Consider the following 23305-nt stretch of genomic DNA (forward strand, 5'->3'; position numbering starts at 1 on the left):
AGAAGACAAAAAAAAGAATCAACTTTAAATTGAATGCATACACACGCAGGCAGACACACACACAAAGAACAATATCAGTTTGAAAGATGCTTTACATGCTACTCAGTCTATGTACAAAAGACAAAGCTTTCCTGTTTAATGCAAAGAGGACATGGTGTGCTTTGTGATTTAAGGGATCAATGCTGTTCTCCTTCAGCAGACCGAGCAAGGGCAAATGATTCTTCCAAGTGATTGTTGCTTCTTTTAAGACCATGAAATGCTGTTTGCTCAGCCTCTTCTCCATGGCTTCCACCTCCTGCCTACGTCGTCTAGCTGTCTGCATTTCCAGCTCTTCCCACGACTTGCGACCTACGACCTCCTTCCTCTGCTGTTCTCCCCGGTCTGGATGGGATCATTTCCTCATCTTCCCCGTCATCATTACCCCTGGATCCCCATCCGTCTTATTTATGGCTCTCACCAGGGTTTGCGTTCACGTCGCGTTAGCAGACCGATACGTAGTGGAAAGTTGCCCCGATGTTCACTGATGTCAACAGCAGTACTGAATCCATCAGAGTTGCTGTTGAAGTGACGCCTACTGCTTCCGCAGACACTCAAATGACTTTTGTCTTACTTGGCTTTCTTTCTTTTTTTCTGCGGCGAAGACGGAACGATGCTCAGCGTTGTCGGGGGAGCCGCTCCTCAATCAACGTTGAGGACAAAAAAAAGACACAAAAAAAAAAAAAACGAGCAAAAAGGCCTCCTGATTGAACATTTGAGTCTGGCAGAGCGTGATTTCCCAACGAAATATGGATTGATTGAGCTGGCCAAAAGTTTCATTTGCGCTATGACCGGAAATATTCACTTTCTAGGGAGCGTCTGTCATAACTCCTCTTGAATCCATCCTCCTCTTTTATGATTATTATCCCTCTATTATTTCTGTCCTATTCTGCATCTCTCTCTTGTCTTCCATCCATTGGTCCTTTTCCCTCCCCAGTAACACAGACGTTTCTTGGATGTTGTACGCTCTTATGTAAGACTGCAGCTCAACCTGTCTCTGCACACTGGGTGACTTGGAGTGGGCATTCGTGTAGGTGGAAAATTAAACTCACATTATGGGAATCTTTATTTCAGGTTTTTTTTCATTTGCGCAAATACATTAAAAACTGACTCCTTTCCATCTTTTTGGGCTGAATAAAAAAATCTGTCCCGATTAGTTACGATTCTGTTCATACGTCACAAAACAATGGATATTGATCCCACAAAATAAAAGCAATCTTTTTGACAAAAAGAAAAAGAGAAAGAGAAAGCAATGTTGTGATGGTGTGTGTATTATCTAAAAGGCTTTAAAAACAACACCAATAGCAATAGGCTTGCCTTTGACCAGCAGGCTGTCGGTGATTTGATTAGCAGTCGAGTTATCGCGTCTTGCAATGTCACAAGCACACACACACACACACACACACACACACACACACCCACACCCCCACACACACACTTTCCACCCGAGTTGCAACAAAGTGAAACTAATTCACAATAAGCGCTGGTTCATGTCTAACTTATGACAGCTTCCCCTTTTTTCCTGCTTAGCTAGGGCAGTGGGGCCATTAGAGTGGGGCATTGTTGTATTTCCATGTGCCCACTGTGTAGATGACCAGATACAAGCTCTGAAGGGCTGAGCAAGACCACCAGAGGCGACATGGTCCCATTGGAGAATGTAGGCTGTTGCATAATGTGCTGCGGTAAAATCTGCAATGGTTCACTCCAGGCGAGGCTTAGTGACACACACACACACACACACACACACACACACACACACACACACACACACACACACACACAGAAGAGTGTCAAGTTTTGCTGTAGTTAGGTTAGTTTGATGACACACATGAATAGATTCTAAGCAATAACTGAGTGGAAAGGGAGATGCAGCAAGAGAAAGCACGGCTGTGTGCAACTACATCTACACATTTACACATCACTTTATGTTAATTTGAGCCTTTTAGTGAATATTTCATGATAAGCTGTGTTAGAAGTCGGGGGTTTGCTGCCCGCGTGCAGCAGCAAGTGGAAGATCAAGTGAACGCAGTAAGAAGGGATAATCACTCTGAACACAACTCACATCCACACGGATCATGACATGGCAGGCATTAATGATTCAGAGGAAGGAGGATAAAAAGAGTGAAGGAGGAAGATGCCAGTTGGGAGGGAGAGGAGGAGCCAAAGGGAGAGGGGGGGGGGGTTGATTGAGAAACTGAGGTAAGGAAGGGCAAGATGAATAAGCAGAGGGAGGGAGGCTCATGGGGAATTAAGAAAAAAAAGAGCTTTCTTTTTCTTTTTTTAGCTCCGAGCCACTTTGGTGCTTGGTTTGTTTCTTTTTGCTATATTTTAGGAAAGCGTGACGGGACAGAGTGTGAGAGCAGGGAAAATGCAGTGTGACACCGCAGCGCAGTGGGTGCCAGCGCCGGCGTTTAGCACCTCATTTTCTGCTGTGTGCTGAGGCCTCTGCCTCGGCTTGTTTGGGCATTTAGAGCAACTGAAGAATAAAGACAACTGGGGTGAGGCAGTCATCCCTCAGTCAATAAATCCACGTAGAATTGGCGATTCATCAAAAACTAATTTGGTGCCTTTGCTTGATTAATCGCACATCTATTCAAAGATGAGCGGCACATGGAGGTTTTTAGCGTGTATTACTTCGGGATGGAGGGATTTATGAAAGAACCCTTTGTCCTGTCAAATTCATATTAATCACTGGAAAAGAGACACACTAGCAGACCGACAGTGGCAAGCGTCTGCATCCAACCCTGCCGACCCGATTCCACACACACCTGGTCCAGACAAACACACACACACACACACTGGCACAACATCAAGGTGGCGTGACGAGGCACTGCTAGTGGCCTTGTCAACTCAAGTAACCTCCCCCAGGAGCCAGAGAGACGCAGAGCCCCCAAAGCACAGATCGTATGCAAGAAGGCTGAGTGACGTGAGGGAGAGTGAAGAAGTAGAAGATGGAGAGAAAGAGGAAGAGGGGGGGGGGGGGGAGAAGTGAGAGGAGTTGGTGCAGTGAGCAGCACAGCAACTGTAATGGTATAATATGTTTAGTCTTTTGCTAAACGAGTGATAATTGTCTGTATAGAAGTATCACATGTGGAGAGCAGAATGACTCGAGGAAAGGAACGTCTGTCACTCAATCTTCTTGGATCATACCTGTGTATTTGACCTCCTGCTTGACTTTTACATCACTCATGACTTATTAAATTATTTTCCATTCGGCTTAGAAACAAAAACAACAGAGAAGAATGCAGATGAAGTAAATGTATCGATTACTTTGCTCAGTTTATCGGGGCTTGAAGTTGTTGATATTCATCAGGTCGGCACGCTGGTATTACTGGCAAACGCACACAAACAACCGTGAGCTCCTCTGATGATACGGGACTTCATGGAGCCAGATTGCTCTGTAAGCTCAACTGATCTGGCGTTATTGGCTATCGATTAGCAGTGCTGCGTCCACATAACTGAATTGTTGAAGAAGCCACAACGGCTTACAAGGAGGACGATAAGCCGAGCCCTGGGGAACAACTAGAAAAGGGGAAAATATCAATAGGGAAAGCTGTCTAACCAGCGATTAAGTCACAGCAGGCCGTCTTTATCTGCCCACTAAAAAAGCCGCCTCGTAATGTGCTTCTTAACTGAATCACAAAATAACATGCTGGCTTGAACTTCTTTGTTTAGTGGGGGTTTTTTTTGTTGCATTATTCCCAAAGTAGACTGCAGTCCAATATATTGTCCTTAAAACATTTTTTTAAATCCTTCCCTCATTCAATCACGAAATCCAGCATGCCGTTTGTCAGTGTATTAGAACCCATCTGAGGACAGGCTTCTTTTACTGATGGGTGTACTGTCCACTTGACAAAAGGTATTTGCATGATTCAGAGTGTGTGAGTCATTTTGACACTGAATTCACCCAAATTCCATTCCCGCAGGTAGAAAAAAGTGAAGGTCGTCTGCACTGCAGTGCAATTTGATTAAGTCAATGTCACACACTCACAAACATGCACACACTGCAAAATAGTCTTCATCATGTGGAGGTTTTGTGGTTTGAGTTGATAACAGACTCCAAAACGCGTTTTCTTAAATGCAGATGAGGGTAAAGCTAGAGGCAGGAATCTTGTCACCATAGGAACAATAACGGCGGTAAAAGACGGCACAATATTTCAGAAATCGAGTCGGGTAAAGTCCTTTTAAAAGGTTTGGTGGTTTTTAATGTCAGATGGAAGCAAAACGTCAACAGAAGAGCAGGAAAAAAACGAATGGAATTGTTTGCTTAGTGAACAGAATGTCTGTAGGTTGTTTATTGGGTACGTAAAAAGTCTGAGGCCTTAACGCTGTATCCCAGAGGGGAAAAAAAGATAAAAGATCAAATGAGCAGTTTCCACTACAGCGACAAACGGTTGCTATTAAATGATGTGCAAACACTATTGATCCTTGAGAGGCTCGTGTAGGGGTTCGGGGGTTTTGGTAGAAGACACTCCAGCATTCAGCAGAGGTCCGTGATCCTTTCCGTGAAGTATTTTCACAAACAAATCAAAATGGTCCATGTGAGGAATAGAAATGTGCTTGGTCAAAGTTTTCCATCCTCCCCTGTAAGACCTGGTGATCGGGTACGAGCTGTAAAGCACAAGTCAGCTGCCTTTAAAACAGCTGGCAGTCAATTGTTTGTGAAAATAATTATTCATTCATAATGCATGATACATTATGTTGTGACAGAAGAGGGGAAGCGTCTGTCTGACATATTGTCTGGCAACTGACGCAAATGATCACCATCTGGCGCTCGGCATTGGAGGAACGGAGGAACCATCTATTTTGGGTACAAATACGGTTAGTCAGAATTAGGATTAAGGGTAATCCTTGAGTCCCACAAGGAATGATGAACAATTTAAAAAGTAGTCTATCGATCTTGAGCCGCCCGATTGCAACGCCCCACCTGTTTCTGGAAGTGGTGTCAATCATTTTTTTCTGAGGCGGTTCTCCTGTAGGACGACCACATCATATTTACTCGCGCTTTGCAGTCTCAATATATTCTTTTTTAATAGTTTCTTCTTTAGTACTAAGCTTTTATAACCTGTGTTAATAAAACTTTTAGAAAAAACAGAAAACTTGAATTGTTTGTTAAATTCATTTGTTTGTTAAAGTAACTAAAATCCCATTGAAATTGTATTGATACAGCAGATTAAATTTTAAGCTTTTATGTGACCCAAAATCTGTTTTAATAGTATATTCAAGACAGAATCAGGAAAGAGATCAAATCTATAAACGTCTTTTCTCAGGTATACCTCCTATACAGATTGCCATGAGGTGCAGTGTTTCCCACAGCTGACCAAATACAGTGCATGATTTAAATAGCGGTAAAAACAAAAATATATATATATATATATATACACTCACCGGCCACTTTATTAGGTACACCTGTCCAACTGCTCGTTAACACTTAATTTCTAAGCAGCCAATCACATGGCGGCAACTCAGTGCATTTAGGCATGTAGACATTGTCAAGACAATCTCCTGCAGGTCAAACCGAGCATCAGTATGGGGAAGAAAGGTGATTTGAGTGACTTTGAACGTGGCATGATTGTTGGTGCCAGAAGGGCTGGTCTGAGTATTTCAGAAACTGCTAATCTACTGGGATTTTCACGCACAACCATCTCTAGGGTTTACAGAGAATGGTCCGAAAAAGAAAAAACATCCAGTGAGCGGCAGTTCTGTGGGCGGAAATGCCTTGTTGATGCCAGAGGTCAGAGGAGAATGGCCAGACTGGTTCGAGCTGATAGAAGGGCAACAGTGACTCAAATAACCACCCGTTACAACCAAGGTGGGCATAAGAGCATCTCTGAACGCACAGTACGTCGAACTTTGAGGCAGATGGGCTACAGCAGCAGAAGACCACACCGGGTGCCACTCCTTTCAGCTAAGAACAGGAAACTGAGGCTACAATTTGCACAAGCTCATCGAAATTGGACAATAGAAGATTGGAAAAACGTTGCCTGGTCTGATGAGTCTCGATTTCTGCTGCGACATTCGGATGGTAGGGTCAGAATTTGGCGTCTACAACATGAAAGCATGGATCCATCCTGCCTTGTATCAACGGTTCAGGCTGGTGGTGGTGGTGTCATGGTGTGGGGAATATTTTCTTGGCACTCTTTGGGCCCCTTGGTACCAATTGAGCATCGTTGCAACGCCACAGCCTACCTGAGTATTGTTGCTGACCATGTCCATCCCTTTATGACCACAATGTACCCAACTTCTGATGGCTACTTTCAGCAGGATAATGCGCCATGTCATAAAGCTGGAATCATCTCAGACTGGTTTCTTGAACATGACAATGAGTTCGCTGTACTCAAATGGCCTCCACAATCACCAGATCTCAATCCAATAGAGCATCTTTGGGATGTGGTGGAACGGGAGATTCGCATCATGGATGTGCAGCCGACAAATCTGCGGCAACTGTGTGATGCCATCATGTCAATATGGACCAAACTCCCTGAGGAATGCTTCCAGCACCTTGTTGAATCTATGCCACGAAGAATTGAGGCAGTTCTGAAGGCAAAAGGGGGTCCAACCCGTTACTAGCATGGGGTACCTAATAAAGTGGCCGGTGAGTGTATATATATACACCAAACGCAACGTGTGTCAGCCGGTGTTGAATCTGTGGCAGTGCGCCACAGATTCAACACTGAGGTGGAATTCAATGCATTTGATGTCTCGTTGTTACTTCCTCTCTCTATAAAGCTCCACAAAACAGAACGATTAAGCACAAGGAAACAAGAAGTTCATTCTTGCACTTATGACACTTAATCACCTCGAACTATTCCGCAAATGTGTGTTACCACAACAGCTTAGGAGAGAGAATAAGGCGGGTTCTCGTAACGCTTCTCTGGGGGGCGTTGTTGCCGAGGGACGGGTGTGTCCCCCCCCCCCCCCCCTCCGTCGCTGGCCTCTTCCCGTCCCATCACCTCATCTGGATGGGTTTGAGCCCATTCAGGATACTTCCCATAAACTGGTTACGCCTAGAAACGTTGAAATGACAGATGAGCAGCCGAATGCTCGCGGTGAAGGAACCGGAGACTGTTTGAAGTCTCTGATGAACAGTTAATCAGTCACACGCTACCTTAACTGCAAAATCCCCATTAATTTGCACAAAAATCGGTGAACAGACCACGCCAGGGGCCATTTTGTTTTCTCTTAACACAATAGAATGTTTCTATGATTCGGCTACACTTTGTCTTGTAATTTCAATGAATTTCCCTTCCTTGAATATCTATCCATCCACATGAACTACACATCCCTAACGAACGGGCTGTGTCTTATGCAAAGAAGAACAAAGCAGTGGAGCTGTCAGGCCCAACCAAAAAAAGGAGCTTTGAAATCACAGCCTTCAACCGCCAATTTATTCTCACCAATTCCCAAACACAAATGTGCATGTGTGGGTAACAATTATTTATTGTATAAGAATTTAAACTGAGACAGATGATGTATCATTAACTTGCCGATGCCAATCAGACCTTGTTGTCTTTGCTCACTCCTTATTCTCAATCCTCACAGACCCTCTAAAACACATCGCCCCCTCTGTCTGTCCCGGGCCTCTCTCCGGACCAACCTGTGTGTCGATTAAACCACTCACGTGCCTTTTTATGGATGTACATATGAATCCAAACCAAATGGAGCGCTCACTTGTTTCACGCACAAGAACGCAGGCCCGTGCATGTCGGCGGGGACGAAGCGGCGATGCATCACATGACCCTTACCCACATTGTCTTGGTGCCGCCTCTGCAACGTTCAGGGCAGCACACGCAAAGCCTCACTACCCTGCATGGCCTCATTATCACTTCTTTAGTAGTCAAACAGCCCTTTGAGACTGGCGAGGAGTTGAAACGCCTAAAATAATCAACGAATCCCTGATTAATGGTCCTGGAACAGGAAGCATGTGTTGGAGAGTTAAGAGTATGCTTAACATGTCGAGAGAGAAAAGTGTTGCAGGTGTGAACTTTCATCAACTTCAAGCAGCAATACTCAACTACCAGGAACCATTTTTCTCTCCTCTATCTACTCCTGCAAGAGACCTAAAAACATCATCTATAGAGTGCATCCTACAGGAAACACAAAAAGACAACAAAGAGCGCCTCCAGAGAAGGAGAGAGACTTTAGTGACACTAGAAGTGATATCTGTCCATTGAGGAGTCACTGCAGCTGAACTGATGGGAAGGCAAATGGAGCGGCCTGCGGGGGAAACACACCGCTGCAGCACTGCAGTCAAGCGAGGCTTCATGCGGGACCAACAATGCTACGAATAACCCCCCCCGTCAGTGGCCCGCATTGGGGTCCAAGTTCTGGCCTGAACCGGAGTGTGACACCCGTGATGTAGAGAGGAAATACAAGCTTAGCAAGCGGCGAGAACTCAAAGCCAAGTATGATGCAGACGTGTCACGTTGGTTTTCTTGAGTTCTCAAGTGATTCTTTTATTTTGACGGCTATGTCCAAAAATAAAAATAAAGTGCTGCCATCTGAAATGAGGAAGCTGTGACAAAGAACCGATGTGACTATATTACAATGCATTTAACACTTTATAAAGTGCTACATGAAGTGTTGTAGAAGCCCTTAGAATTAGTGAGACATTAGCAGCAGCAAACGAGATCAACTTTCTGGTCTTCATGTTTCTTGTCTTCCTTTCTTTGTAGCCCTGATGAATGTGTCTTCTTGTTGATTACTTGTATTACAATTTACTTATTATAAGGTTATCTCTTTTTACAATACTATTATTGTTACACAATACTTCTATAATTAGTAATTAACAATACACACTATTAAAGACCAAACATACTGTAAACCTTGTTTCTACATTTGCAGAATAGTTGTTTGAGTTCAGATTGATTTTGATGCTTTATTGTTATTAATGTTATTAAAGGTTATGTGTTTTTTGTCTACTGGTGTGTGGGCGTGTGTTCAAAGGAAAGGATGTGAAAGCAGAAGTTACATTAAAGTAGTTAAAGACATTTGGCTCATTGATTAGACGATCCCTCTGCACTCTGTAATTCTTTGACGTTTTCAACAAGATGAAAATCTATGCTTTCTTTTGCATTCTTTCAGGTGAGTACTTTTGGAGATTTCTCTGTATTTGTAACTCTTAAAGCTTGCGTATGAATGCTGTAGTTTTTAAATAACATGCTTGTTCTTTCATTTGCTAAATCACCTATTAAGTGATTTATTTATAAATGTCTCCTTTATTTCCTCTTATAGGTCTGAGTGTTGTGCAGATTAAGTCTCTGTTCATACAGGGTCGTGTTGGTCAAAGTGTGACAATCAGCTGCTCAGACTGGAACGTTTGGACTGATGTAACAAAGAATGTCAAGTACTTTTGTTCCAGTCCATGCACGGAGGACCAACACATCATCATCAAAGCAGCATATCAAGAAAGTATAAATAAAGATAGAATAAAGTTATTTAACAAAGGAAAAACCTTGTTTGCAATCTTCAATAATCTCCAAAAGTCAGACTCCAAAACATACTACTGTGGAGTGGATAGACATGGTTTAGCAGACGCTTATATAAAGGTGATTCTTAATGTCCTGGATGGTAAGTTTATTCTCTAAATATTCTGATTGAGAAAATACTTCTCTCAAAAGTCCTAACTTTCTTAATTGTTGGTATGTTGTCTTCTGTTATTTTCAGCTGTGTCCTCCAGTCCCAGAATGACTCCAAAAACTATCACTGTTGTTCCCACCTCCTCATTTGCAGTCACAACGAGCTCCACGATGTCTTCTAACAGCTCAGATGTTTTTACTGATACGTCTACGTCACACACCACCCTCAATACAACTACACCTGCTGCACCAGCACAAGGATCTGTTAGTGAGTGCATCATGCATGAACACATTACAGTACCGTGAATTCCGTGTTTGCATGTTTACACACACACACTTAGGGCACACATACAATATCTCATGCTGAGAAAAACGGACCTCGGTCCAAGCCACGTTGGTTCCTCTTCAACCTCGACGGACGTATGCCCCCCCCCCCCCCCCGACAAAATCTCACTACAAGGTTTTTAGCAGCTCTGCAATGGTGAGACGTTGGAGAGGGCAATGTGAAGAACTGTTGTTCTGTTGAGTGGACACGTGGGGCTTATATACACTCACCGGCCACTTTATTAGGTACCCCATGCTAGTAACGGGTTGGACCCCCTTTTGCCTTCAGAACTGCCTCAATTCTTCGTGGCATAGATTCAACAAGGTGCTGGAAGCATTCCTCAGGGAGTTTGGTCCATATTGACATGATGGCATCACACAGTTGCCGCAGATTTGTCGGCTGCACATCCATGATGCGAATCTCCCGTTCCACCACATCCCAAAGATGCTCTATTGGATTGAGATCTGGTGATTGTGGAGGCCATTTGAGTACGGCGAACTCATTGTCATGTTCAAGAAACCAGTCTGAGATGATTCCAGCTTTATGACATGGCGCATTATCCTGCTGAAAGTAGCCATCAGAAGTTGGGTACATTGTGGTCATAAAGGGATGGACATGGTCAGCAACAATACTCAGGTAGGCTGTGGCGTTGCAACGATGCTCAATTGGTACCAAGGGGCCCAAAGAGTGCCAAGAAAATATTCCCCACACCATGACACCACCACCACCAGCCTGAACCGTTGATACAAGGCAGGATGGATCCATGCTTTCATGTTGTAGACGCCAAATTCTGACCCTACCATCCGAATGTCGCAGCAGAAATCGAGACTCATCAGACCAGGCAACGTTTTTCCAATCTTCTATTGTCCAATTTCGATGAGCTTGTGCAAATTGTAGCCTCAGTTTCCTGTTCTTAGCTGAAAGGAGTGGCACCCGGTGTGGTCTTCTGCTGCTGTAGCCCATCTGCCTCAAAGTTGGACGTACTGTGCGTTCAGAGATGCTCTTATGCCCACCTTGGTTGTAACGGGTGGTTATTTGAGTCACTGTTGCCCTTCTATCAGCTCGAACCAGTCTGGCCATTCTCCTCTGACTTCTGGCATCAACAAGGCATTTCCGCCCACAGAACTGCCGCTCACTGGATGTTTTTTCTTTTTCGGACCATTCTCTGTAAACCCTAGAGATGGTTGTGCGTGAAAATCCCAGTAGATTAGCAGTTTCGGAAATACTCAGACCAGCCCTTCTGGCACCAACAATCATGCCACGTTCAAAGTCACTCAAATCACCTTTCTTCCCCATACTGATGCTCGGTTTGAACTGCAGGAGATTGTCTTGACAATGTCTACATGCCTAAATGCACTGAGTTGCCGCCATGTGATTGGCTGCTTAGAAATGAATTGTTAACGAGCAGTTGGACAGGTGTACCTAATAAAGTGGCCGGTGAGTGTATGTACACATCTTTAGTTCTAAATGTAGGTGGTGCGGCTTATATGTACATTGACTGTATTTATCATTTGTTAATTTATTTATTTATTAAGTTTTCATATAAATACACATGTCAATGCAATAGATTTGTCATGCTCACATACAGATACTGTCAGCCCCACTTTATTCATGGATTATAACGTTTTCCAGCTTCATGTCTGCCTCCTAGAGATCAAAAGATGCAGTTCATGAGCTAAATTACGTTGTATTTAAAAATGAGCAGATTTATTTTTGACACGTATTCCAAGTTCAATTGTTAACACTTCGTTGAGTGCTGATTTAACACTGACAAGATTGGGATAGAGTTAAAATGTGAATCTGACAGAGGATATTTAACTCTATGAAATTTGCTGTGTAAGTAGCATGAAGTGTGACTGATCTTTTTCACATCCGTCCTCTTTCTGTCTTTGTCCAGGCTCTGTTCTGTATTGGGTTGTAGGTGTTACAGGTGTTCTTGTTGTAGTTACCATGCTGATGGTCTCACTCAAGCTGGTGAAGAAGACGATGAAACAACAATCGAGTAAGACTCACAAATTAAAACACACCATGTAAATATGTGGCTGCTCCAGTCAGGCTTCCTTCCAGATGTATTAACAAACTGTGTCTTATGTGGTTACAGATGTTGTGTCAGGTGCTGATGCAGCAAACAAAGACGCACAAGAGGTACGTTTTTGGCTCTGAAATCGTGTCTAATGGTTCTATGGACTCCTCCACAGTAGAATAGAGAGTAGAAGTACAGACGGTGTGGCAGTCTACATATCTATGCCACAGCTTTAAATGATCACTGCTTCAGGAGCTGTCACATCACTATTCATGGCATATTTATTTATATCCGCCAGCCTGCATTAACGTGAATGTACTTTAAAGACTAATTTTAATATATTTTTGCAAATATCTTTGCTTTGTTGACACTTTGCAGCAATGTGTTATGTTTCAATATCAACTACATTCTATTAATATGCATTTTATTTCACTCTGTTTCATTTGGGACTAATTTAATAACAATAATAAAACAATGTTTCTCGGCTGCAGGTCCTGATGGAGTCTACCAATAACGGCCCCATAACACCCGACAAAGAGGAGGGACAGTCTACGTCCCCTATTTGAAGAATCTCTGCAGCAGGAGCTATTGCATCAATAAAATATGGCTGAAAGATAAGTGTCGAAAGATAAAATAAAAATTCTGTAGGGCTGCAACTAATGATTATTTTAAATAATCGGTTGATTATTTATTCGATTAATTGATCAATCGGATAAAAAAAAAAAAAAACAGCATTAAATAGCTTTCATTTCCAACCGTTCCAACAAAACTGCAAATTCACATTTCAAAAATACTTCAGAAAGTACAGATTGCAAAAAAAGAAAAATACAAATTAGAAAATGTAACGTCAGAACTATATCATACTACCCTCACAGTGGCACACACTCACTTTACCTTATTCATTAAAGTATTACCATCATTGTAGTGCAAGAAATTGTGTACACATCTAAATACAGCTAAGTGCTATGTGATGAATTTAAATTTGCATTTGTAAATAAATGCATTAGAGGCTTCTTAGTTAGCCGCGCGCTAGTTTAATGGATCACCGTGTGTCTCCCTTTACATCAACTACCGTACAACCCACAGTATATGTGCAAGCGCACTAGACTACCGTATATGACAGCATTCAAAAGTACAACACATACAAATATATGGGACGAAGCACGAAATATATATATAAAAGACAACAGATTGAAAAATGGATGGACCAAAGGAGACGAGGGAATAAAAACGTGTCTTTAGTCTTCCTAACCAGTTGTTTTGCACAAGCCATAAGAGCTCGGCCGAGGATGCCTTCAGGTCCAGGAGTCTTAAGGTTTACACACGTCCACCTTGAATACTGAATACTTTGTGCTTTGTGCTTCTTTATCTGTCTGCTAACATGCTTAGTTTTTATTGTGTCATACGCAAGTCTGAGTTATTGTGTTTTAAGTGTCAAATTGTCAGCCATTAACATTATTTTTTGCATTTAAAATGTACTTTTCTGTGCCGTTCAAATTCTGAATAAATAATGTTTTCCTCTTCATGTGTACGGCATTCGGTTTTGTTCACACTGACACAATGTTACACATTACACTGTGTGCTTTGTGTCTCAGTGTGTGGGTGAGAGTACGAGTAGGTGTGTGTGTGTGTGTGCAGGGCAGCGTCCTCCACACGTTGCATTCGTGGACCTTCGGTTGTGTCCCATTACGTCGTCTCCTTCAAACGGGGTCAAAGAATGCAGCCTTCCAGGACACGATTAAGAGGACAAATCTGATGTGTACTTTGCTGTCGAGCATTTCCCATCATGCATTGCAGACCATTGAAGATTTAGCTTTAGTCAAGACGGTAGCAGGGGGGGAAGTTCACTTTTAAATTTAAGTACTTATAAATTCTCTTGAATATCTACGGATATAAGAGTTATTTAAGCAATAAGGTACGAGAGGAAGTACTTTATCGTCTATTAATGTTACATTATTGAAAATAAAGTACTGCTTCAAGTTCATTATTGTTTTTATAATACGGTTACCAGTGAAATTATAGATTTACTGGTACGTCTGGTATATAGCTGCCTTTCAGCACAAAATAGTATTAGCCACTAACGTGTTGTGTAATGCATTTCAGTAGCCTAGAGAAAAATAGTAAAACAGCATTGTGTCTCCTTGGACCATCTCATTCATTCACATCGCTCATGACGTCCACCTTTAATTGTCTGGTTGTGAAAGCTCGCATTGCCTCAAAACGATCATCAAACGATCGCTACCGAGCTAAAAGCTAAAAAGTCCACTAACGGTTGCGCAAGATCTAACGTGTTACTGTGATATGGAACGCTGGGGTCAATGTGAACAGCACCCGGACATTATCGCTGAATAGTGCACCCCCCCCCGTGCTTGATTTGGTATTTGGTTGAAATAGGAAGTAAGACGATGATGATCTGGCGCTACTTCATACATTTTTAGACATAAGGCTTTACTGTCACAGAAAAAGCTGGTGCCGCAAACAGGAAGTTCCCCACAGGCCGGACCATTTCATTTCGTAGAAGCACGCGGCTCTACGTAGAAGGCTCTGTAGATCTAGAGGAACACAGCCACTAAATGAGAAACAGCTTGTGTGTGTGTTCCAGCATCAACTGAAGACAGTAAGAGGAAGTGAAAGGGGAGTGATGGGGGGGCAGAATGTTAACATTATTACATTACGTGTCATTTAGCTGACGCTTTTATCCAAAGCGACTTACAATAAGTGCATTTTCACATAGAGAGGCAAACTCAGAAGAACAAGTAACAAGAAAGTATAATTTTCATCAAATAAGCAGTTTCAAAACATGTTATAGGAAAGTGCCATTATAAGTAGAATTTAAGTGCTACCATTTGTTAGTGCTACGATTTTATCACTAAGAGCAGTTTGTTCTAAAGTTTTATGTGAATTTAAAAACACGGCATCGGTAACTTAGGTTACGTGACGGTCGCCAACGTCACGTAACTTAAGTGATTTCATTAACTAAGATGTGATGTTCTATATTATATATTTCATCATTTATTTTTTGCCTGATGTAACAGAGAATATCAAGTACTTTTGTTCCAGTCCATGCACGGAGGACCATCATACCATCAAAGAAGAATATGGAAAATTACAGCTAAAAATAGATAAAGTTAAATAACAAAAGACCTTGTTGGTGACCTTCAGGAATCTCCAAAAGTCAGACTCCAAAACGTACTACTGTGAAGAGGAGAGAACTGGCCAAGACCCAAATATTGACGTGATTCTTAATGTCATGGATGGTAAGTTTATTCTTACACAGTTCTCACATTCTCATACAGCAAGGATGTCCAAACATTTTTCAAAGAGGGCCAGATTTGATAATGTGAGAATTCTGACCTTTTATTAACCATAAAAGTTACATGCAAATGATACACAATTTCCATCTTTATGAATGTAGCCAAATACAAGCCACTCAGGCAGGCGTGAACCACTCTAAAAACACAACTTTCATTCATATCTGGAGAGGCAGATATTGTAGAACAAACTATGGAATACCTATAACTACCAATAACTTCACATGAACATCATCTTGGTCCACAATGTTGTATGTACATATGGATAAAGAGCATGATGGAAATGATGAGAGGATCAATTAATTGTTCATTTGGGTCTTTTCATGGCATTTGGACTCGCTGTCCCTTGCGCTGTCCCTTGCTCTCTCTCTTCCCCTCTCTCTCTCTTCCCAGACACGTAAACAACGGCCCTGAATGGGAACTCTTAACTTATAATTGCCTCAGCTGCCCTGTCCAGACACAGAATCAGAAGGAGACCCACACAAACACACATGCGACTACACACAGAGCTTCTGCTCCTGGTCTTTGAGTGGTCCCTAAGGAGGATCCACTGTTAGTAGATAATTGGTTTCCAAGTTTCACAATACTACCGTCCCTCCCTCCCCCTCAAGCCCCTATACATGTCTGACGCAGTGTTTTGTAGCAGTTGCACTAATTGAATGTGTTGCATGTTGCTCGGCAAGTACAAAGTAAACATAAAACATTAATTAGGGCAATTTCCTCTGGTTAAAGTCATAGCGTTTTGTCAGTATTACCTGCTTTGTAACGTTATGCCAATAAGGGACATTAGTCTCTGCACATCAGACAGTGTGGAGAAAAAGAAAAAAAGAACTCCGCAGCACGACTGTACACAATTCTCCTTTCAGCGAGCACGAGGGGCGAGGGCACACACACAATAAGAAAACACTTTTTCTGTGACACAACACCCCTAAAATGTCTGCAAGGTGTTCTATGGTAACATGCACTGAGGTGCGTTTATGCTTGGTGAACAACAGAGAGCGCACACACACACACACACACACACACACACACACACACACACACACACACACACACACACACAGCAAGGACTTACTCGGTGGCGCCATCAAGTTCTCAGTCAACTGCTACAGCAGGCAAACATTTCTGGCGTGCAACATCTTAATATGTTATGCAGTCTTCCAACATCTCATATGGGCCAGTTACTATGACAACCACTGCATGTCTGTCCAAGCAGCTCAATATTTACTCAGCAGATAGAGGTTTGCTGTCTGCGGTAGGTAATGATACTGGCCCACCTGGTATTTTTTTAACAGCAGACCCAATATATAATACATGAAGTAAATACAGGCCTCTGCCCAATTCAGGTCATCCAGCTGGTTCAACGGTTTCTTTTTCCATCATCAATTTTTACTCTGGCATAGTGGACAAAGTATGCGTAGTACTAATTATGCCAGAGGAGCCACTTTTCTATGCAACCATTTCATCATACACTTAAAATAAAAGTGTGTGGCCACACACGAATGAAGCAAAGCTATAATTATAGCTGTGTATGCTCACTATATTACTACTCTCGCTTCCAGCTGAAATCTTCTATCAAATGGCTGTACATTTTAATTAAAACATCAGATCATTTACATTTAGAACCTTGTACAAAATTGTCCTTGCAAAAGAAACTTAGGTCAAACACCGACAAATCCCAAACCATTGTATATTCCATATTCACCCATTGAGGACAGCACAACGATTTGGATGGCAAGCGTCTTACTGACATCTGCTTTAGGAGAATATGCCTCTTTTCCCTGTAGTCTATTGTAGTTAAAAAAAAAAAAGACGGATTCTTTATGGCGAAATGTCCAGTAATCACTCATGCAAATCACAACATCTTTAACAAGCCTGATCAAGTTATATTATAACTGGTGTAAATTTGGATAGTCTGTAGGTGATAATAATGTGGATAATTAAAATAAAAATATTAAATGATCTCGTCTTGTGGTCAAGCAATCCATGGAAGAATTCAAATTTCTAAAATTGAGGAAGAAGAGGCTGAGGGGAAGAGCGGAGGAAGAAAAGCACACAGAGAGCCTAGTGATGAAGGAGAAGCTGTGAAGAAGATGTGGGGATGAATCTGCCTCCTTTTACAAGCACTAGATGGAACTATAAAATCGTACCTTGTCCTAAACACTCATGCACCCCAATACAGACGGGCAGACTGGTCCGTAGAGCCTGGTTATTCCCTCCATTCTATGTTCACATTGTATTGTCTCCACCCAGCACCCTCCAAAGGTGAGTTGGCCTATTGGATGTGTAGCAAACGAGTAATTCAAACAAAGCAACTCTGTCCCTGACGTTGATTTTTCATCTTTACTGTGATCCCTTGTTCATTTGTGTAACTGCTTGTGTTAAAAGGGGCTATGAAGAATCAATAAGACCAAATATAATTGTGATGAAACTTTAGATTTACACTACGGTCCAACTATATGTGCAAATTGTTACCGATTATTTACTGGATTTGTCAATAAGTGTGTTTTTTCTTGACTATGACTAGAATAAATGTGTGTTCAGCTGTGGCAGAGATACACATTCTCCGATTATTGCTATTTGCTTTGGGTGTAAGCGGGCGGGTGGGATGACACCGATGCTGCTGTCTGGGTACAACATTGTGCGAGAGGGAAGGAAGAAGCTACACAACGGATGGCAGCACACAGGGCGAGAGAGAGGGAGGTGGGGAGGGAGGGGAGATATTGATAGTGTGAGCGAGAGAGGGCAGGGAGAGAGACAAGGAGGGGAGATAAAGTCATTAGGAAGGAGCTGTTCCAAGAAGCTCAGGGTCAAAGGGTCAACACTTAGCTGCGTGTGTCAAGTAGTGGGCCTTTACCACCTTTGCCTTCATGATTGTTTCGTGTGCGTTTTAGTGTGTGTTTCAGTGTTAAAGGTAGCAATTGATCTCCGTGGTAATATTTACCTTAGAGATTAACAAGTACTCAACACCTTGATAGAGGAAAGAGATAGACAGAATGATTTCACAATGGAGGAGAGTGGAAGAAGAAATATGTGAAGAGTGTTGTTAACAGTCGACAATAGAGCTGCAGACAAACTCCTTGACAGTGAACAGTGAGACATAAATCACACAGACAGAGACGGACACAGCGGAGACACTTGGATGCTTTCAGACCCCAAGTCCATCATATGACAATTATTGATTTTCCTTTGACTCTAATGGACATTAAGGGCCCATTTCTAGCCATTAAACCATTAACTACTGTGGCACTCACACATACACAAACTTAACTCAGCAGCATTTTCTGTTGTTAATTGTCTGTTTGAATCCCCGTCCGCTTTCATTTGGTTTTTAGTGTGCAGCTGCTTGTGCACCAACAGGGAGGGCTCCAACCAAACTAAATACACACACAGTTCTTGAACTGCTGTGTGCATATCTCAGAAAGACTGTCACACCCCATATGTTTTAGCTCTTTCCCCATCACACACACACACACACACACACACAAATCCAATCTGCTCTTGTCAAGTGTAATAGAAGACACGGGGGGAGGGAAATAGGATTATTATTCTCCTCTAATCTATATGAGTCAGCACCACTCAGCACACCATTCTGTGTGCATGTGTGGATTCATTTTACTAGTGTTTGTGTATTTCTCTTTAAAAATTCTCGCTTATTTAGGCTGGTGATTATATTCAGTTTTTCACCTTGAAAGAAAATGTAAACATTCAACAGCAAAGAGACAAAAATAAGTATTCTCGGATTAAAATAACGGAGTGATTATTGTCAGAGGAGTCATGTAATTTAAGTTTAAAAGAAATGGGTAAATTTAGAATAGAAGATTATACTAAGATTCTTGTCTAGGTAACATGCTTCTGATCAAAAACATGATGATGTATATATTGTTAATGTCCCCGTGCAGCTAAAGGCTGCTGTTCATCCCAAATATTTTGTGGCTGTATTGATTAATGAAAGTTTTCAAACAAAGCCTTTACTGGAGATTATCAGCAACCACTTAATTTATTTCTACTGCTCCAAAGAACGGTTTTCCTCCGCTGTGTTGTCATAAATTAGTGCCACTTCATTCACTTCAAGTCGGATCTTCTTTGGCTATGGGACTATTGAAATGTTAATGAATTAGTACTGTTTTAGTTGGAGGAATAATAGGTGTAGCTTTGGCCAAAGTAACACTCAAGTCTGAAATAATTTGTCTCGTTTTATCGTGAGGAAACTATAGCCATCCAGGGAACTATTGAGGTACTAATGAGTTGCACTATTTTATCTTGAGAAGACCCAAGAGTGATTTCACCAAGGGACTGTTGAACTCCTTACAAATTAGCACTATTCTGAGAAGACCCGGGTTTCCTTTCGCCAAGGAACTATTGACTTTCTGAATAATCGGTCTCACTTTGAGAAAACCCACATCCCCTTTAGTTAAGGGACTATCACGCAAGGTCAAAAGATGTTTAAGTGAGAAATAACTAGTGGAGCATGATATGAGTCAGCATGCAGGAGTTGGCGTTAGTATGAGTCACAATGGATAACACTGTTATTAATAGAGCAAGTGTAGGAGGCGGGCGGTCACATGCGTATGCACACGCATGAATACACCAGTGCAATTTTGATTGCCACACCATGTTCAACATTGTTTGAACTTATGTACATTATAAATAATTCAGCACTTGAATGATCCCAGCTGCCTACAGAACAGCACTGGAATGAGATTGCGGTGGCTATGACAACTTATTAAAAGACACGTTGGGGGAAGAGGATTCCTCTTCTATAATAATAATAATTCCAAATGCCATTCCAAAAAGAATGCAGCAGTGCTGCACCGCTGCAGTGTTTACCTGCAAGTATATGTCATGGACACTGCTGGTGGCCTGTGAGCATTGCTCAGGGACAGATTAACTTGTAACCAGGACATACTGTACTTCACAATAATGGGCTAACTTCAGGGCTGGGAAAAAAAAAAACACCACAGCCATTGAATCTCTCCAGCAATCGTAAAAGAAGAAAAGGGTTGTTCATGGCATTGGCCTCGGGAGGACATAGAGAGGACATACGCTTTACGCCTTCGGGAAGTGTCCCTTATAAAAGTCCGTGGGAGAGTTGGATTTCATCCCTGTGATGTGTGGCGATAGTAATGCTGAAACAACATCTGAATGATACAATCTCCCTTTAGGTGACACAAACATATTTTTAACCAAAACCTTATGAAATCAGATTTATTTTTACCTAATTTACCACGTTTTACATTTAAAAAAAATTTTCCACAATCTGTGCACCTTAATCAACAGAAGCTGTATAGAAAGTGTATAATCATGGGGTGGAAGACAAACAATGGATAAATTAGCAGCATTATGAATTTGACCATTCATGTGAGCCACCTTTTTGAATTTGACCATTTCTTTTGATGCCCCAAAAAAGTATTGCGGTTGGACACCACCCACCAAGAATCCTTGAAACACATCAGATTTTCATCTGTGCCTTTCCTTCAACAAATGAACAAATGTAGGACAGTGAGAGTTTTGCCCGTCCTTCTATCTATTATTTGGCTAGATTATCTATTATTTAGACCCCTCTCGGTTTCATTTCTCTATATTTCTTGCTCTGGAGCTAAAACCCTACTCAGTCCTCCCTCCACATCTCCCTCTCTCTCTCTACCAGTCTTGCTCACACAATTTCTATCTCTTTTTTTCTATTGCTCTCCCCCATTCGCTCCCTTGTGTGCTCTCCGTTATCTTCTGTAAAGCAGATAAACATCGGTCTCCAGCAGCGGGGGGGGGGGGGGAGGATAATACACACGACATGTTCATGAGAGGTGGAGGGTAGCAGCCAAAGTCAAGGTCGAAGAGCGGAGTGTGTGTGTGTGTGCGCAAGTACTAGTGTGTGTTTGTGTGAATGTTGATTTACAACCCCATTTCACATGCCTTTATCTGTATCCTTATCCAAACCATGGCAACCTTTCCTCAGAGAGGAGAATATTGTAGTGCTCACCCACACGCACACACTGTGTGAGGCAGAAGTACATCATGTGCCGGTGAATACAGGATGATGCACAGTAGCCCGACTGACATGAATTACATTCTCGTTTTTTTGTTTAGCTATTCCCTCTTGTTTGGCTTTTGTCTTCCACTTCGGTCTCTCTTCTCATCCCTTTGCTCCTCCTCCTCCTCCTAGCTTTCCTACACCCTCCCCATTTTTCTATTTCCAATAGCTCTAACCCCATTTTTGTTTAGTTTCTTCAATCATTCCGTCCCTTGCTGTTGTACGAGTGCTCTATTGGTTACTTGACATTGACTAATAACGTTCTTTTACCCACTTACCAACCGCGGTGGGAGTGGGTTTACTTTTTGGGGATTTATTTTCTCTAGATATGTTATGACATATTGTCAGGGGCTTGAAAAGTAACTCAATCACTTGGCACATACTGTTGTGTGGTTTGGTTGAGAAGTTGAAAAGTAATTTGAGTTAGTATTCTTAGTGTAACAAATGACTAATGCATTATACACCTGTGAAAAGTCAGGGCAGTGATGAGTCAGATGTGGTTACCATCATCAACAGAAAACCAACACAAATATCTGTGGACAACAGTGGAAGCAATCCACAAAACGTTCCTGAAATTCATGCTGTTTACCAATAAGGGAACACCCCTTTTTTCCTAATAGGCACCTGTATACTCAATAGAACTAATCAGTGAAATGAGCTGCATCTGTTGTGTTGAGCGAGACTTGCTTTGCAATATGCATCGGTTAGTAATGTTCGCCGTCAAACCATCACAATGTACCTAATGCTATATTTCCTATTATAACACGTGTAGATGAAATCCAGCATTCTGATTGGGTGAGAGTGAGTCTAGGGGCGACATTATTGAATGATAATGTACAGTTGCTGTTCACATTGGCCCCATTGTTCCATATCACTGCGCACTCAAAGTAACACGCTCGGGGGTGATCACCAGAAACCTCCCAGAAATCCCACAAATGATCGTTTTGAGGCAATGTGAGCTTTCGCAACCGGACAATATGAAATGTGATACAAAACGTGTGGAGATTACAACTAATTTGTGCTGAATGGCAGCTATTTAATTACCATTGATCATTTCGCTGGAAACCGTGTTATAAAAGCAATGAAGTACTTGAGGCAGTACTTTATCTTAAATAGTGTAACAGTTCGAGGGTTGCCTAACTACACCCACAAACTGTTACATTATTGGACAATAAAGTACAGCCTCTCGTACCTTATTGCTTTATTAATAACCATCAGCCTTGTCAATGCACACCTGAATTAGCAAACAGACACTAGTAAGTCACACATGTTTAACCATAACAGCAAACAGCTGGGATTTAACTTTGCACTTATGCCAATAAGTGTCAATCTTGTCAAGCTCTGTCCTTCTTATAAGACCAAATGCAATGTTAAATATCCAGACAGTGGTCTCACCTTTTAACAAGGTTTTTGATGATGGCTTTCCATGGATGGGTATCCCTCTAAATACCAGGTAACATCCTCCAAAAGATAACGTATTTCATTTCCTAGGTTGCTGTTGCTAAGCTTGCCTGCTTCCACAGGTAAGTTGTTTACTTTTATAGTGCAGCTGCTGTCCGTTCCAGATTAAGTGTTTTCCATTTCTCTCTGTTCTATTCTTCCATTCTGGAACAGAATGTTTTACCACTGTCTGAGACCTGCATGCGTGCCGGTGTCTGAGTGCAGCTGTGACACTCAGTGCTGTAGGTAAAGGCACGGGGAGCGCATAATAAAGAAGGCTGCATACAATAATTAGATACATTTAAAAATAATAATGAAGTAGGCTGCATGTGTCTGGAAGGGGAAACAAATACATGTGGCAAAACATGTATACTATCACAACCATTTTGGAAGGTTGATGGAGAACAGTTAATACCATTCTGTATTGTGTTACACCCGTCCCATGTAACGTTAGCTATATGGTACGCAGAGGCCTAAAACAAAAAGGCCCGTACAATTTAGTGAGTACTCACAAAGAGGAGACGATGAGGGGAAGCTGGTCAATGGACGGCAGGCAGAACC

General features: G+C 42.0%; 2 protein-coding genes across 2 annotated transcripts in view; one reads left to right on the top strand and one right to left on the bottom strand.

Annotated features, from left to right (window-relative positions):
* The window catches only part of LOC119218307 (zeta-sarcoglycan), a 217066-nt gene that overhangs the window by 136718 nt on the left and 57043 nt on the right, over window positions 1-23305 (bottom strand). The gene's annotated exons all lie outside the window — the stretch shown is intronic.
* Window positions 9087-12681, top strand: LOC134102895 (uncharacterized). The gene is made up of 6 exons (XM_062564737.1): window positions 9087-9120; window positions 9271-9606; window positions 9703-9882; window positions 11837-11941; window positions 12041-12084; window positions 12454-12681. The coding sequence occupies exons 1-6, from the start codon at window positions 9087-9089 to the stop codon at window positions 12526-12528; spliced, it is 774 nt and encodes a 257-aa protein (XP_062420721.1). The 3' UTR covers window positions 12529-12681.

The sequence above is a fragment of the Pungitius pungitius genome, chromosome 9 (assembly GCF_949316345.1).
Source record: "Pungitius pungitius chromosome 9, fPunPun2.1, whole genome shotgun sequence".
Taxonomy (NCBI): Eukaryota; Metazoa; Chordata; class Actinopteri; order Perciformes; family Gasterosteidae; genus Pungitius; species Pungitius pungitius.

Excerpts from the sequence above, each read along its gene's own strand:
- LOC134102895 (XM_062564737.1), top strand. The coding sequence starts at position 9,087 with ATGAAAATCTATGCTTTCTTTTGCATTCTTTCAG. Across the intron at positions 9,121-9,270 it reads TTTCTTTTGCATTCTTTCAG|GTCTGAGTGTTGTGCAGATT; the intron begins GTGAGTACTTTT and ends TTCCTCTTATAG. Across the intron at positions 11,942-12,040 it reads GACGATGAAACAACAATCGA|ATGTTGTGTCAGGTGCTGAT; the intron begins GTAAGACTCACA and ends ATGTGGTTACAG.